At 39.0% G+C, this 16,856-nt stretch overlaps 2 protein-coding genes across 2 annotated transcripts; one reads left to right on the top strand and one right to left on the bottom strand.

Annotated features, from left to right (window-relative positions):
* Positions 1–1,547: 1,547 nt before the first annotated feature.
* Positions 1,548–5,388, bottom strand: LOC141903992 (solute carrier family 22 member 15-like). The gene is made up of 8 exons (XM_074792421.1): positions 4,923–5,388; positions 4,177–4,405; positions 3,392–3,587; positions 3,055–3,294; positions 2,771–2,905; positions 2,485–2,688; positions 1,949–2,021; positions 1,548–1,853 (listed from the first exon to the last, which is right to left on the bottom strand). The coding sequence occupies exons 1-8, from the start codon at positions 5,286–5,288 to the stop codon at positions 1,650–1,652; spliced, it is 1,647 nt and encodes a 548-aa protein (XP_074648522.1). The 5' UTR covers positions 5,289–5,388; the 3' UTR covers positions 1,548–1,649.
* A 923-nt stretch (positions 5,389–6,311) lies between these two features.
* Positions 6,312–14,286, top strand: LOC141903651 (BUB3-interacting and GLEBS motif-containing protein ZNF207-like). Its single transcript, XM_074791864.1, has 9 exons — positions 6,312–6,441; positions 7,245–7,371; positions 7,831–7,963; positions 8,464–8,658; positions 9,079–9,106; positions 9,519–9,687; positions 10,311–10,541; positions 11,361–11,472; positions 11,761–14,286. The coding sequence occupies exons 1-9, from the start codon at positions 6,401–6,403 to the stop codon at positions 11,889–11,891; spliced, it is 1,167 nt and encodes a 388-aa protein (XP_074647965.1). The 5' UTR covers positions 6,312–6,400; the 3' UTR covers positions 11,892–14,286.
* The last annotated feature ends 2,570 nt before the right edge of the window (positions 14,287–16,856 follow it).

The raw sequence follows: 16,856 nt of genomic DNA on the forward strand, positions 1-16,856 counted from the left end.
ATGAACCCACTCTGCCCGCCTTGTTAATAGACCCCGTAGCTATATTTCGGAAATGGAATCGTTTTGCGTGACGTCACAGGGCCGCAAACTTTGATTACTGAGATTAGTCGACTTTTTACGGAGAAGTGCGTTGGATTTATGCAAATTGGATATGATAGAAAATGAGTATTAGATTACATCGAATATTGTTACCTCGATAGCGTGGGATACAACTCCCAACACCTCGCTAGATTTGAAGAGAAACTCCCCGCTGTCACCGATACCGATGCTATTGAAAAATAGGTTACGACCATTGGATTATGTGCGCCACGCCTCTTACTTTCATAACTAATATTACTATATGGCAACATCCGGCAAGTGAAATGAAAATCACATTACTCTTCACTCGTCCGACCCTAGATAGGAAGAGAAAGTGAGTGTATTTTTTTCTAATCGTGACATACTAAACGATTTTTCTGTACATCGAATATCACGAAACGCTCAATAAAAATGTTTATCTTGAACTGAAACATGGATAATTTTTTGCATCCGTAGCTGCATTTTACCGTATAATTTTCCCCGTCAATATTGCATTGCCCGCACGAAGAGACTTTTAAGAATGAATTGAATATTTATGTATTCTCGAATACCAAAATCATAAAATCGATCAAGAAAAGTAAGTCCATTCTCCAACATAGATAATGAATATTTGAAATGTTATGTTAATTTGAATACGATGATTGTTCCTTTGATGATAAATCAAATGCAAATTGTTTTCAATGAGGTCACCTCAAGAATCCAGCTATGGAGGCGGTAAAATAAGATATTGATGCAATATATCAATCTGCAATGAGGTTTTACAATTGGACTGGTTCCCATTGCGTGAAAAATTGCGAATCACTTTTTGCGAGGAGTGAATACCACGCAACGCAAACTGATTTTCGTCGCAAATGGTCCCGCAACGCAAAACATCCACGCAAACTTGCGTAACGTTAGTGAATAAGGTCCGTAGCCAGTTGGGGGGTTAGATTTTCATGAAAGTGGTGCTTTTTTCATGGAAGCGGAACTTTTTTAAAATTGGAACATTTTGTAAGGTACCCACACAAATGTCGGGTCCTGGGAGTACTCGCACAGAATTCTTGAAAATGAGATGCAAAGAGAAGCAATTTTACAACTTCTAATATATTTGGGGTGAAAATCTTGCTCCTTTTTCCTAGAAATTAGCCTCAAATTAACTAAGTTTGGAAGCATGTGCATATTTTGAACGAAAACAAATGAGAATGTGTGACCAATGAGTGAATGTTTTAAAATCGATACCCAAAGGTCGGCATGGGAGGAACTTCGTGAACGAGCGTTCGCTCGAACCCCTCGAACGGGCCTGTGTTTTTTTCGTGCAAATGAGGCAGACATTGCGGGGTTTTATACTGATAAAATGCCACCGGTCTCTCTACCATCTTTACAAGAATATCTTTTTCCGAAATTCCATCAGTATTCAACGACGTAGGTGAATTCAGAATCCAGAAATATTTCGAAAAATATGATTTTTATTCGAATAAAATTGATGCTCCGGTCAAAGCAATATTTCAAGACAAAGATCATGAGTTGCATAATAGGAATTATAGTCGTGACAATTAATACTGGTCAATGCTCAAAAACATACAACAATAATGTTATACATCATGGGCGATGTGCTTCATTGGTGTCGAACCGCCATTGCAGTCTGTAGACGCTTCGTTTCTTTTATCGTGTCTGCTGGGTAGATTATCAGGTAAAGGTTTGTTTTTTGTTTCTGGTATCAAGAAGAAAACAAGGATTCCGGAAGAGAATGAAACTGTCGCAAAAATAACGTACGGAACCGAACTGTGGGAGGCAGCCTGGAATGAGAAATCGAATGAATGTAAACTAGCGAAATCAGAAATAAAGGCGAGTGTCCTTATGACGTAGGCCTACTATAAATTCTTGAACTCACCAATAAGGCAATGAAAGGAGCAATCATTGAACCGACTCGGACTCCGATGTTGAAAGAACCAGTTGCGATGTTTCTGGAAAAAAATGCAACGGTTTAGTTTCTACAATGTAATTACAGTCGAACCTCGTTAGTACGATAATAAAGAGAGATTCCCACAATAATGACCAAAACCAAAGTCCGAAAATATTCCTAGAGCTAGTAGTTTATTCGATGTTTGGACTATATTCTAACACTCATCTATAGGAAGAGTATTACACTAAAATACATTCAATTTGATTTGGGTTCTTTGTTTAAGTACATACCAGCAGTATGGTCTTTTCAGGTAAGCATGAAATTGAGGTAACTATGGAATTGTTCTTATCAAAAGGTTAATACGAAATTCGGTTAGTAGGATGATTTTTTATTTTCCCAGGGACATCGTACTAATGAGGCTAATTCTATCATTTAGTGTTTATCAAGAGAAAATATGACAAGTGAGTCAGATTTCTACGACGAATATCAAACTCTGATTGTTTATTACGTAGAAATTACTATACCTCATTAAAGTGGGATACAATTCCCAGCCGCTCATTCCTATTGCAGACCAGCCTCCCGCCATTACTGATACCGATGCTAATGCAAAATAGGTAACGACCATTTGATAACCGTCCGCCAACCCGGTTACTTCCAGGGCTAATATCACTAGATGACAGCATCCGGTCAGTGAAATGAACAGCACAAAACTCTTCACTCGGCCGATCCTATTAAAACGTAAGACATCATCGGTTCAGAAGTTGCGACGTAAACGAATACAGATACTTTCGAATCGTAAATATCACGTACCAATTAATAATGTAGATGGAGATCAGACCCATGACTAAAGTTCCGATACCACTAACAGCAACATTCAGATAGATATTTCCAGTAAGTGAACTTATTGAAGAGTTTATACCGTACCAAGACGCCGCTAAACTAAACCTGAAAAGTCAACCAAAATAATACGATTTACAATCTATCAGAAGTTCTACCCTGTATTTCCCTCTCATAAAAGCATAAAAATGAAAGTACCATGCAAAATTAATAGCTGACAAAACAGGTGATATCGGTAAGCATTCTAGGGATCTTACGTAGCATATGCTAAGACTATTGTCCATATTGACATCTTGCGGTTGTGGAATAAATCTAAATAAGTGTACGGCACAGTTCTTTCCTGTCGTTTATTCTCAGTTCTGGCCACGTCTTCTAAAAACGTGTGCAAGTTAGCTTTCGGAGACAAACGATTGAACCATATGGCTTTGTGTATCCAATATTCAGCATCTTTGAATCGTCGTTTTTGTACAAGCCACCTGGAGCTCTCCGGGTATAAACTAAGAAAATTATTTGCAAAGAAATAAATGTATAAATCAAATTTTTCATATTTGGTCAATTTTGATGTAACACAACATTGGTCATAATAGCGCTTACAAGTAATAAAGAGGAAATAAAGGAATTGTGATAAGTCCTACGGCCGTAGTTAAAGTCCGCCAATCTCTGCATAGGTATGCCAACAATGCTATCAACATGGGTGAGGTTTGCCAACTAAATCTCCATGATGTCAACGTTCTCCATTTAGGACTCATCCATTCCAAGCTCAGCACTGGTGCTACGCAAACTATTGCACCTGAAAATAAGGAACATTTAACCATTAGGGGCTGTGCATTAAAGTCGTCCACACTAAATTGCACTAAAGTTTCGACCCTCCCCCATGTCCACCTATTGTCTAACTCTCTCCTCCTCCTTGTCCATCGGATAAAAAAAAAGAAAATTAAGACGTTGGATATTTAGTCATGTAAAATAATGTTTTTTCATTCATTCACTCTGGACTGTACGTACAGTTCGTTATACCATACATCATCTTGAAAACATGTTTACTATTTCTCCTTTAATTCGAAGTTGAACTAATCATCCATGTAAAACACTAAATTATTTGTTTTAGCTTACAGGAAGGAATTTAGCAGGAAGAAGAAAGAGGTCCACAAAAGTCTAAACTTCACAAACCCCTCCCCCTCGAACTTGGTCGTCTTTTATCAACATCCTCTTATATGCATCTGGTTATCGAGTTTTTGTATTGATGAATAAGCAAGTCAATTTATTCCCAATCATCAGTTGGAAAAAGAACTAGAATACCAATTGTTTCTTAAAATATATCTTGCGAATTACGACGACAGGGAAATGTACCTTATTGCAACATATTCATCGCACATACTTACCGGCAAAAATACCGGTCATAAATCTTATAACGCAGTAGACATAATAGTTTGAGGAAAACCTTAAGCAGGTTTGAAATATGGCCAGTAAAAGCCACATAACGAATATCGACCATCTTCTTCCAAACGTATCCGAAACTTGACCTCCGAGAATCGTTCCGACGACTAAAGCACCGAAAAAGCAACTGGTGATAGTTTTCGCTCTCCACAGCTCTCCGCAAACAAGGTTCCACTGAAAAAGATGGACATTTTGTACTGTTTCACTTCACTGATAATTTGAGAGAAATGTTTTCCTCGGTTTCAAGTCGTTTATGTGGGACCAAGTGTTTCATTCATTACACGTGGACAAAGAAAGTCCAATGCCAATTTAAACGAGGCCAAATGCCAATTTAAACGAGGCCACGTCGCTTGGAAAGAGATTTAACAAGAAACGGAAAACCTAATCAAATTCAGGGACATTTGCGGGTCACTCGAAGTAAACACCATTATCAGTTAATTTCAGTTTATCAAAGTTCGATATTGAGTATAACTTTTTAGGTAAATCAAGATATTGTAGAACTATGTAAGAAAGTATCCTCTTGACTTTAAACGCTATCAATATACGTTATTCGTTATAAACATATAATCGCGTTAATTAGATCGAATTTAGAAAATTGAAGATGTTTGCAACACCATAATTCGGGTACAAACTGGATTCCATAAAAAGCAAGGGTTCCTAAAAACCAAAGGTTTTATTGCTGTTGATTCACCTCTGTGAGCGCTGATGTATAAGTCGGGTTGAAAGTTCGATTGACGCAAATTGAATCCTCAGTTGAACAGAATCCATTAGTAGAATTCGGTAGTGATAAATTGACGCATGAAATTTTGCACTCGATACTCGCACATTTCCATCCGGGATCAGCGCATTCAAATACAAAATACATCACCGATAATGTACCGCTTATTTCTATCAAATTTGACATGACAAAAACCAACAATTGATATAAGCCTAAATCGCCTAAAGTTTCGAATATGTCATCGAACTCAGAATTTTCTCCGCGTTTGTCTTTTGAGATTTTGTCACCGCTGATGAAAGCAGTTTTTTCAAGTTCCACTTTTTCACTTTCTTCATCCATGATGTTTTTTTTAACCTCTACCGCGAGCACGTGTGAAAACTAAAATCCTCCTATGCTCCCCGAATACGCTGCGTTGAAAGATCCTCGTCGTTGACTTCAACTGCACATTGTCAACTATCTTAGATGTCTTCTGGACTATGATCCAGTTCCGATGATTGAGGAGCGATAAGATTTCTATTATCGAGAGTGTCCCGTTTAACGATCTCTTAAGCCTTCGATCAATGTGTGTTATCAAATTAAATTGACAGAAAAAATTGCATCATTGAAAAATCTCATTATAATGAAATTAAGAGAATTTCCTGAACTTTTTCGGTCGCTATACTTAAGAAGCCGAGGTCGCATAGCATTTTCTCATCCACTTATCACGTCCCCGTAATTTGCATTTTTTTTCTTGCGGAAGTAATGTTTCAAATCTCTCTCCTGTGACATTTTTCGAACTAGTAACCAAAGATGGTTCTTTCCATTAGAGAAACTGTTGTATATGTCACATGTTATTTGAATCCAAACTCACATCCAGGAAACCATTTGCAAGTCGTTTTGCAAATGTGTATGTGTCTTGATAAATCTTCGCACAGAAATCCCGCTGTCCGTGAATTAGTTTTTGCACGATCTTGGGGTTACACGTGCTTAAGCGTATATAATCTGGTTGTCGCGGTTGACTACTGATCTACCGTGTTTGGAGATAAACAAGGGATTTGTTTCCAAGATGTTAACACGACCTAACAAGAATAAGTCAAAAATTGTAAGATAAAGTGTATAAGCTTAACGATCCCTTACATACAAAACTATATAACAGGTTAGAAATTTCTGTGATAAAACTAATAGCGGAGTAATTCCTCACAATCAAAAATCATCAAGTGAAAAAAATTACCATGGGTACATTAGTCCGTGTTTTTCGGCTGGAAGCTGAAGTAATGAGACTAGAACTCCCCGTTGAGCCACTGCGGTGAGACTCTTTACCAAAGTCTACATTTAATTGAATTGTCGGGCACTGGCACGTGGATAAAATGACGTCACTGGGAAAGCCGCCGCGAAGTAAAGCGACGCCATTTTGCACGAATCGAGCGAAGAAATCAATTTTGCGCGTGAATTGACACTGAATATATCTGAACATGGGTCGAAAGAAGAAGAAGCAAGCGAAACCATGGTGCTGGTATCCTTTTAACAATTTAGTCAAGTAGGGGTTATAGCCTAGCCCTTGGGTCGACGACGAAGTGAATTCAGCGTGCTGTCCGGTCCGGAGACGACTCGGCTCGCTCTGCGGGCTGGGTCATCCTCTTTTTCTTTTTTATCGAGCGAGATCGGGTGATGACAATAAAATATTCCACTTTTTGTTTTGACGCTATAGCTGCGATCACACGAGCATTTTTGTCCGGCCAAATTTGGCCCAAAACAACTGTTCACACGAGTGTTAACAATAACAAATTGAATGGGCCCGAGCCTGTTTGGCCCGACCAAATACGTTGGACCAGGCCCGAGCCAAATTTTAGCACCAGACAAATGGTCGCATTTGAATTGCATCCACTTCGTCTTGTTTGAGCATTGTTTAGTATCGAGTGAATGGTTTGCAAAATTTGGCCCAGGCCAAATTGTGTCCGTGTGATCGCGGCTTATAAATCCTATTATGTCAGTAATTAGATACCTCCTGTAAGGCATCAAATCGTTTTTTAGCACAAGACTCATAAGTCCCTGGTTGGTGACAATATTGTGCACCATTTCAGCCTGTTTCAAGTAATCTGGATGCTTCAAGGTATATTAACTAATAATTGAGTCAATAACTCTTAATGGTAAGAGTTAAATATCATATTTAATTAGTAGTTCTCTACAGTTTGCAAAACATACTACTATGTTGGAAGAGAATTTCTCAGATTTTTGGTATTGTTAACGACAGCATATTAAGACAGTCTTGAAATGTAATGGCGGCATTGATTTCTCCTTAACACGGCTGACAATCAGGTACTGCAATCGCGAATTCGACGATGAGAAAATTTTAATACAACATCAAAAAGCGAAGCATTTTAAGTGTCATATCTGCCACAAAAAGTTATACACGGGTCCGGGTTTATCGATTCATTGTATGCAGGTTAGTGTTACCCGGTAGGCACCGGTCGAATTTCCCGTCACTTCTTGATCACCAGTCGACTGACTGATTGACTTTCATCGAAACAAATACCATTTTGATTAATTACGCCCCGCTGGAACAGTGGTGAGTGGCGGATCCAGGGCAGTGTCCTCGAAAATGTTGAGGTCCCTTGAAATTTCCATCTTCAAATTTACGGCACTGAACATTTTCTGAAGAAAGATCAAAAATTTAATTATGATTGATTGAACAACTGGAGAAATACCAAAATTTTGTTGGTAGCAATGAACTGTTTTACCAATTCTAGAAGATCTTGAACATCATTGTGAATGTGCACAACGAAATTGCGATGAAGCTTGCTTAGAAACTTATTGCATAAATTGTAACTGGTTAAGTTTTTAAGTATATCTCATGTTGCAAATTTTCGACGTTTAAAAAGATTTTTTTCTTTTTCTACTTCAGGTTCATAAAGAAAAAGTGGATAAAGTCCCGAATGCCGTTCCGGGGCGAAACAATATCGAAATCGAAATCTACGGAATGGAGGGCATTCCCGAAGAGGACGTACGCAATCATGAAAGACAAAAGCAGGGAAAAGGTAAAATGGGCCCCGAGTAGATATATGAGAAAATTTGAAAAACCTGCTGATGTTTTTTAAAAAACAGCCAATGTACAATTAAACTAGTGCTCAAAACCATTGTGTGGTATCGTGTCTTAAAATTGGTAAAATACAAAATGAAAATTTGTCAAAACATGATATGATGCCTATAATCCAGTGTAATGAATAACGGGCATGACGCTTTAGTATGTATGCATCATGGTATGGTTTATTGTTAGTAACTAATATTTCACTACGTTCGATAGGTGTTACCATCTTTCAACAGAAGACTAGATACCGATAACATCGATACACTGCAATGCGGTGTACTTACTAGCAAAGTCAGTTGAATTATACACCACACTGTGGTGTAAAGTGTTAAACAGACCCCCATACCATTCGACCTTAATATCTCGCAAGGTTTTGATCTTGAAGTAAGGATCGTCTCAAGAGACATTTTGGAGCTAGCTTTTTCATCGACGGTTATTTTTTGTTTTCAGGTGACGACGACGACGGGGAATCGCAGGCGAAGAAGCCTCGCAACGACGACAATTCGATGAACATGGGTAATCAACATCACATGATGAACGGCATGCCCGGTATGCCCCCTATGGGTGGCCATATGATGCCGCCTCATATGCCTCCCGGAATGCCTCCGATGGGCGGACCCATGATGCCTATGGGTCATATGATGGGTAAGTTCTATTCGGTTAATTCGGCCAGAAAATCGAGGTCAATTCAATGTTATCCTCATTAAGTTTATGAAAACGGGACCTTGAGAGAGCACAGGTCATGACCTTTGGTGCTCTTCTAGTTATATTTGCTGGAACAAGTGGTGACTCATTCAGTGGTGACAAATCAGTCATTTGTGACAAGAAACCAACCGTATTTTCTGGTTCATTTGTCTTCAAAATGATAGCTTGGTGCCTTTGAATGTGTTTTCGTGGCTGTTTCCAATTAGTAGGCTATGGGAATATCTCAATCTTGACATTTGCAGAGACTTAGAAGGTTTGGCTGTTGGTGTACTTGGTCAGATAGTTAAAAATTTTCGCAATGGAAAAATAGCTTTTCTGAAAACAGTACTTTGTCATAAAACAGATTTTGTTATTTTGCAGGACCGATGGGGCCAATGGGACCTATGGGGTAAGTTAAGTGAACTTTTTTGACAACGATTTTTGCGTGCAAATTTCGCTGAATTGTGAATTATCTTGCACAGACGTTATTTCTGTACTCTGAAATCTTACATTAGACGCATCACCATTCGTCCAATTTTTTGATCATCCAGGATTCAATCACAGGCGGTCAGGACTGGATATTGTTTTCGATCAAATATCTTGACCGTAGCTAAGATATTTTTTTTACTAAAGATAAACTACAAAATCGCTCACAATTCTAATACAATAACGTCAGAAAGTGGAGTTCCCTTTTTTTTCTTTTTTTTTACTCGCAGATTTGATATCTGCATTAATCATTGTTGAGCGATTAAGAAGAATCTTCATTGTATAAATTAATTATATTGTCTTCGATATTAATTATATTTGATCGTTTCACGCAGACCGATGCCGCCACATATGATGGGACCTCCTCCGCACATGATGAGACCGCCGATGATGCCGCCTCGACCTCCCGCGCCTCCGCCGGCGTCTACGGCTACCATCACGACGTCTACTGCTGCAAATTCGATTAAACCATTATTCCCGGCAGCTGCCACTGCTCCCACAACTGTGAGTAGTCTATTTTAACTTTGCTTGAGAGTGGCCTGGCTCAGTCGGTTTTGGTAGTACGTATCTGGTATAGCTCTAAGTAGGGCCATCACAGATGGGCAACTGAACTAAATCATCGGTTTTTAATCCATTTAAGACTATTTTGAGGGATTACCAGTCAAATAAGTCTCTTTGGCTGGGGTTGAATAGAGTCAAGTGTTGAATAGAGTCAAGTAACTCCATAGTTTGATTGCGTTGATATGATTCCTATGTTTCCATTGCCTACTCATTATTAATGATTGGTTAGTATCCATCTGGTTAGTATTAATGGAAAAGAATCTGGTTAGTATTAATGGAAACATATTGTAAAAACTTGGTTTATTTAAGAAAATGGTGTCTTCTCTCTTGAGACAACTCCAAAAATGGAGAATTTTTGGTAATCCTTCAATACAGCGTAAAATGGATAAAAAAGATGGTTTAGTTCAATGACCCATCTTTGCAGGTCCCATTAAGACCTTTGATAGGAATGACTGATCCCTAGGCGCCCTCATAGCCAATAGGCTGAGACAGGTCATTTCCAATGATTTGGAATTTTAATCGTCGATTGGCGACTTGATTGGCAACTCATATTTTATATTTTTCAGTCGGCGACCAGTTCGACGATGGTTGGACCCGATTTCAAACCGACCGGATCAGACAGTTCGCGTTCAGCGCCGCCTAAGTTGACGTTCCCGGCGTATTCGTCGGCGGGACCGAGCTCGTCGGCCGGCGCGTCGGCGGCGACGATATCCGCGGCGCCGACCGTACGCAAACCGGAAACGTCCAGTTCTGGTATGACCACTATGTTAATTCACCCCGATGAGGATATATCGCTGGTAAGTGTTTCGAGTGTCTCGAATCGTGTCCCCGCTCGCTCGGGACGTGATGGTCGCGATGACGATCAAGGTCAGTTTTTAAAATCGTGAATATTCGAGTCTCTTTGTTAAATGGAATTTTTTGTTTATCGTGATCTGGATCACTTCGATCTAACGCAAATCATTAAAGCATGCAAGCATCGATCTGCGGCTGGGAAACTTCCCTCAGATATTCACCTTGCCTCGGTGATGACTTTATCAAAGTGTGTCGATTTAATGTCTCGGGGCCAGTTGCTCAAATGTTGGTTAGAGTTAACAATGGATACTTAGAAACAATTGTAAGTTGGTTGTTACTATGGTATTATCAGATCGGTTATCTTAGACCATCTTTTGAGCAACTGGCTGCTGGTGTTTGTTGTCCATTTGTTAGTTCATTTTCAATGAAGTAAGTCTGGGGTCACCGATGCACGGTCCTGAACACGCTGAAGCCAGGGACCAGTTGCTGAAAAGTTCGTTTAAGATAACCGGCGGATGAATACCATATTAACATTGAACTTTTGATAGTCACTAGGTCAACTATCCACTGGGTAACGTACTAACCCTAACCCACTTGTCAGCAACTGGCCCCTCAAAGATGAAAATTTGAAAAGCGGCAACAAAGGATAGAATTTCTGCAGCTGCTTGAGGCCAGGCTGTTTACAGATTGTTTAACTGTCATTTTATACTGACGTTATAATATGTAATATAATAAAGCTCGTGAATATTGTTCTATAAGTGAACTGAAGTTTTGAATTCCGCTGTACGCTGTTTTACGTTTCCCGTCCCCTTTTTCATTCACAGGAGGAACGAAGAGCGAAAATGGCTCCGTATGCAAAAAATGTGCCCAAGAAAAATATCACTTCCATTCAATCGCCGGCGGCCCCACCCATGATGGGGGGGCCTATGATGAGAGGTGAGTAGGGTACAGTCATACCTGCTTAATCGAGGATTCGTATGACTTTGATCCGATCTTGTCATTTACCAATACCGATGCGTAAGTGTACGTGAAATATGACATTTGAACTGGATTTCTCGTAATCCAAATTGTGTTTGTTGGTTCCTAATGAGCGATTGATTAGTAACCATTTCATTGTTGAAAATTTGACGCTTTACAAATCTGAAAATTCCTCGTATCCAGGAACGAATGATCTGCAGGGATCCGGGTTAGTAATCCGTCGGTGTTTGTCGATTGCATTTCTAGGTCCGATGCCGATGCCGCCGGGTATGCCACCGATGCAGGGAGGTCCGATGATGGCGCCGCCGTTCTCGATGGGCTATCAAGGCGGTCCGATGATGCGGCCGCCGATGACGCAGGGCGGAGGCCGATTCTGAGTTAAGTGAACGTTCCATTTGTGTGTTCGATATATAGGAGACTATGATATTACGTCATGAGCGCGTTACCCGAACTGGCCGGTAGGTTACACGTCGGGCGGGGGGAACGGTCGGTGTTACGGAGTCGGTGCCAGGGATACCAAAATGCTGCTCTATCATCCTCAAGGAAAGTGAAAAACATATTCCTTTTCAGGTCCGGCCGAAGGTTGTTGTTATCAGCCTCTATCTTTATACTTTCATGCTGTGCCCGTTTATGTTCTATCATTCCAAACCTAAGCGTGCTCCAAGCCATAACTCGGGCTCGGTTGTGACTTTGGTTTTGTGCGGGTGTTCTGTATGCGACTGTAGCCTCCACAGACAGTGATAGTCGAATTATATGGGATGCTAAGATTAAGATATCCCGGTGGGGAAAGTTATTTGAAGAAAAAAGTTCTGAGGCCTTTTAACATCAGCTTTCGTTGAAAAAAAAAGTATCCATGTCGGTGAACAACTGCATATAAGGTATGGAAACTCGGAATTCGGTAGATCTTGTGATAAACTTAAAAAATTCTATTGTGTTTTATCTACAACGTTTTATTACGTGATTTAGTATTTTAATTGTGTCTCCATCTATAAGTATTTAAAAAAACAACTGTTAAACACTACTTCACGATAGTGCTGCCACCTGGTGTCTTTCGCACAAGGTAAGCAGTAGTACTGTACGAGATGCATGATAAACTCTATGTAACTCTGTTGGCATTAATTGGCCTTGAATTCACCGCTGCATTTCTTCTCTATCTGATCGTTGAAAGTTTTCTTATAACCTGAATTCGAGATAATACTTACGAATACGGTAAAACTTGCGTAATTCGGATCTCTGGTAGATGTCAAATCGAACTACAATGTTGTTGTAAGGAATTTCTACTCTGTAGTCTGACGCACTTTGTCGGTCCCATCTTTTCCGACTTAGGCAAGTTTTACCGTACTATCTTGGATGGAAAAATCGTTTTACCTCGAATTGCCTAGATGTTCTACGTGGAGGAAGTTTTTTAAGCAATTTGGGCTCTGGATTAATGATTAAACATTCGAAATGCTTATTTCAACTGAATTCTCATTATCAATCACGCATGAAATCCATGCTTCGTGTACCCAGCCATTTGATAACATAAATATATATATACATACATACCCCTGTCTCTCGGCAGATCATAACTAGTAGAACCTCTTTCATTGTCGGGATTGGGTTGTAGGTTTTTTACTATCAAGCACTAGCTGGCGATGTAGCCTCGAACGCAGATGATGAAAGCGATGATTTTTCTGCGGTTGAAATAATGAATACCAGTATTGAAAATCCTACCTTTCGTTATCACGAATTGAGGTTATATCGCATGGCAGTAGACTTTGCCTTACTCTAGATACTGTCTGAATAGCGGTTTACATTTGGAGGACCATCTGGTTTTAAAATGCAGGTGTCAATCTGCTGGGGCGACCCCTCTCCTCGGGCGATCGACACACCTGGGCCCAGTTTCACGGTCCAAGCATAAGCTAAAAACGGTCAAGTTTGAATTGTTGTCCTCGTTGAAAACATGAAATAACCAATAGCAATTACACCAAAAATTTTAGTAAATTTGTTCGTGAAACTGGGCCCCGATCACTATTCTTCTGCTTTTGATTGTCAGGCTTGACACTTGTTCAGAGCCTTGTGCTTCTATCTTCAATTGGATAGGAATTAACAAATGGACTATAAAGCCCAACGCACACGATGCAGGGAAACATTTTTCCAAGCATTTCTCTATTTTGTGTAGAATTACAAACAATTAACTTTGTTTTGGGAAACACCGTCTCCGAGATGAGACAAGTTTTTGTTTTTGTGTTTCACTGTATCACATTCGATCGCAATACTTCGATACCTGCGTAAGCGCACCGTTGTGAGTAAGGCGGAGTCTACACTTTATCTGAAATTGATTTTAACACACGCGAACTGTATTTTACGTATGAACGACTAATTAAGTATCCGTCATGTGCTCGTTTAACAAGGTTTGTCATTATACATTAACATGATTCATCTCTCCCTTTCTCTCGAAACAAACTAGTAATCGATATGAATGTATTTTATCGGGGAAAAAACAATTGATATTTTGTACATTACTTACTTCTTGTGAAAATATATGTGAAATTGAAAACATTCAGTAATTGGTTTTAATGCGTCTTACGTGCATGTGTTGTAAGGTGAGTTCGTTAGCGTTGTAGTGGAAGTGACTTGGCTTTCAAGGTAGGCGACATACTGGTATATTCTTGCGAAATACACACCTTTTTATAAATGATGTTTTTCTTCTATTTTCACCGAATGATGACAAAGTCAACTATTTAAGCATAGGAGATTAGACTAAAGAACTGGCACTCTTGTCTTCATTAGTAAGCTTGATGATTAGGTTTGAATTCATAAAATTATTTAGATTCATCAGCTAATTACTAGAATAGTCTTCATTATATATTTATTGGAAAGCTTGAAGATTGAAATCTATTTCAAAGTGTTATTAGATTCAGTCGAAAAACAAATAGTACTTTTTCAGCGAGTTCAAAGCCCGCGAGGCGAAATATCTATTATCGAGCTATCTATAAAAACGTAGATTTTTTTGTGGAAGATTTATCGAGTTGTTTCTTTGGCGAGAGCTTCTTGTGTTTTACAGCACCGACCGGAGTCAACAAGCAAGTTCACCAGAGCTGTCAGTTCTATCCATATTAAGCAGACGCCTTTTTTATCAGGCAAGTGTCCATTGATCATTGATCTTCTAATACCCAAAATACAGCAGATTAAGTGGCGCACAAGTTTTTGATCAGATCATGAAGCCAAACTCGCTTAAAACGAGCCTCACGTTGACAACTTATCCAAATTAAGACCTACATTTACTAAATCAAATTGATATGAATCGGGGCTCAAAAGTGCCATCCTCCCCCGGGAGGTATTCAAACCTGTTGGCATTGCTAGACTCAGCCATGGCACAAAACCCTGACACACTATACCGGGTAGGTTATTGCTGAGGCAAATTTCATGGATAAACTATAACTGCAAAAACCCGGACTAAGATAAAATTGGATTTCTGATTGGCTAATTATGACATTGACCCACAAGTTAACTACTGTAAACTTGTGGTTTAAAGTTAAAACTTCTTTATAAATCTTGCCCCCAAAGTTTGTTTTAGTGAGGTTGCACTGTAGATATTTTAATTAGCATTTTTCTATCGGGTGTTTGGCATATTTTTATCAAAAATGAAGGTTAAAAAAGTACTGCTGCTATTTTGGGTTTTTAGAGGATTAAACGTGATTATTTCACAGTAGTTCTCATGTCTGCTGTTGGACCTTGCTGTCCCCAACTCCTGAATTGGGAGTTTGGCGAAATGCATTTATTCATCTGCTGCATATGTACCCTTAATGCTTCGGATCAGAACATGTTGTTAACTCCTCAGATGAAGAAAAGAGTTAATATAGACTAGTATTTTGACAAAAAGTTGATCAAAAAAGAGGCCGCTGGATCATCATTATTTGTGTAATCGATACATAACAGACACCTTGAAACAGAGCTGCCATCTGTTTCAGTATTTGTCGCTATTTTATGAAAAAAACTACCGTACTTATACGATTTGTTTGATGCATAGAGAAATATGTTGATAACTGATTAATTTGACTTATTTCTTTCATATTTCAATGAAATGTTACTGAAAAAATTCAATTTGTTACTGAAGTTGGCAGCCCTGCTAGAAATGAAATATGGTTAGACTTCCTTAATAAGGATCATCTAAATGTAGATTCTGATTTCGCTCCACCTATACACGAATTTACCGAAATCAAAAATATGCTGGATTTATTTCATCAGTCCCAAATGATCCCGATTATGAGTGGTTTAACTGTCATATACATTCTTACACAAATAGACGCAGTTAGAAAACACAAAACTTGACCCTCAAAAAAACCGTTTCTTTTTCTGTACATACAGAAAAAAACGAAAATAAATTTGCCTTTGTTTAATTTTTCTGTCGGAAGTTTTTGCGGAGAAATATTCTGAAAGATGTTTCTTATTTTCTTTATTAAACAGGTTATCTCCTTTAAGCCTGGTGTGTCAGTTAATTACTGTAAGTAGGCCTCAGTCACAGCTCTACTGATGCTGTTGGGCCTTTTTAGCCCCCAACTTCGGTTGGTGACACATTTTCTTTTCACAGTCGAGATTCTATCCAATGCTTGTCGGTACTAAACATTTAAATGTCAATTTACAATTGAAACTTACATTTTCTGAATTTCAAATGAAAATATGCATGTCCGCCCACCCACGGAGAGCCTTTGTTGTTTTATGTGCTTTCTTAAATGACGTCTGCAACGGAAGTTAAAAGAATGGTAGTTAGAAAAAAAGCTGATTTGTATGATTGTTAATGAAGGAGATCAAAACATGAGCTACCTACGCTTGAGCCGAGGACAGTCTGGATTACTGAATTATTGTAGACTCTGATGACTTACTTGGGAATATCCATAAAATTCCACCTATGTTAATTGTCAAATACGGCCAAACCCTGGTATAACATGGACCAATAAGTTATTTTTCATCAAGAAATTAGATTTTCTATGGGTATACAGTAGGACCCACTGGGATGCATCCAGGAATTTTGAATAGGGGTCCCGAAACATCCGAGGCCTACTTGTATACATACATTGGGTATATGACTGTGAGCGACGTAGGCGCGAAGCCTCTACCGAGGGGTAAAAGAGGCTCCCCAAGAAATTTTTTTTTAATTTATCATTTTCTGAGCGTCGAGAGTGATTTTGGAATGAAACGAACGGTAATAATTTGCCACTGTATTTTTAACTTTCTTACGTCCTAGAATGCGAGTCAAAAAAGTCCTTGAAAGTCATTTAATGAGATTGGTTACGGACACTATGAGCCCTGGAAATCGGATTTGAACCTTGTTGTAGTCATTCTAACATAGTAATCATTCT

The sequence above is a fragment of the Tubulanus polymorphus genome, chromosome 4, assembly GCF_964204645.1.
Source record: "Tubulanus polymorphus chromosome 4, tnTubPoly1.2, whole genome shotgun sequence".
Taxonomy (NCBI): Eukaryota; Metazoa; Nemertea; class Palaeonemertea; order Tubulaniformes; family Tubulanidae; genus Tubulanus; species Tubulanus polymorphus.

Coding starts and splice junctions, on each gene's coding strand:
- LOC141903992 (XM_074792421.1), bottom strand. CDS start 5,288: ATGGATGAAGAAAGTGAAAAAGTGGAACTTGAAAAAACTGCTTTCATC. Junction 3,295..3,391: donor TTATTTCCTCTTTATTACTT/GTAAGCGCTATT, acceptor TAATTTTCTTAG/TTTATACCCGGAGAGCTCCA. Junction 2,689..2,770: donor TCCATCTACATTATTAATTG/GTACGTGATATT, acceptor ACGTTTTAATAG/GATCGGCCGAGTGAAGAGTT.
- LOC141903651 (XM_074791864.1), top strand. CDS start 6,401: ATGGGTCGAAAGAAGAAGAAGCAAGCGAAACCATGGTGCTG. Junction 7,964..8,463: donor AAGACAAAAGCAGGGAAAAG/GTAAAATGGGCC, acceptor TTTTGTTTTCAG/GTGACGACGACGACGGGGAA. Junction 10,542..11,360: donor CCGATGAGGATATATCGCTG/GTAAGTGTTTCG, acceptor TTTCATTCACAG/GAGGAACGAAGAGCGAAAAT.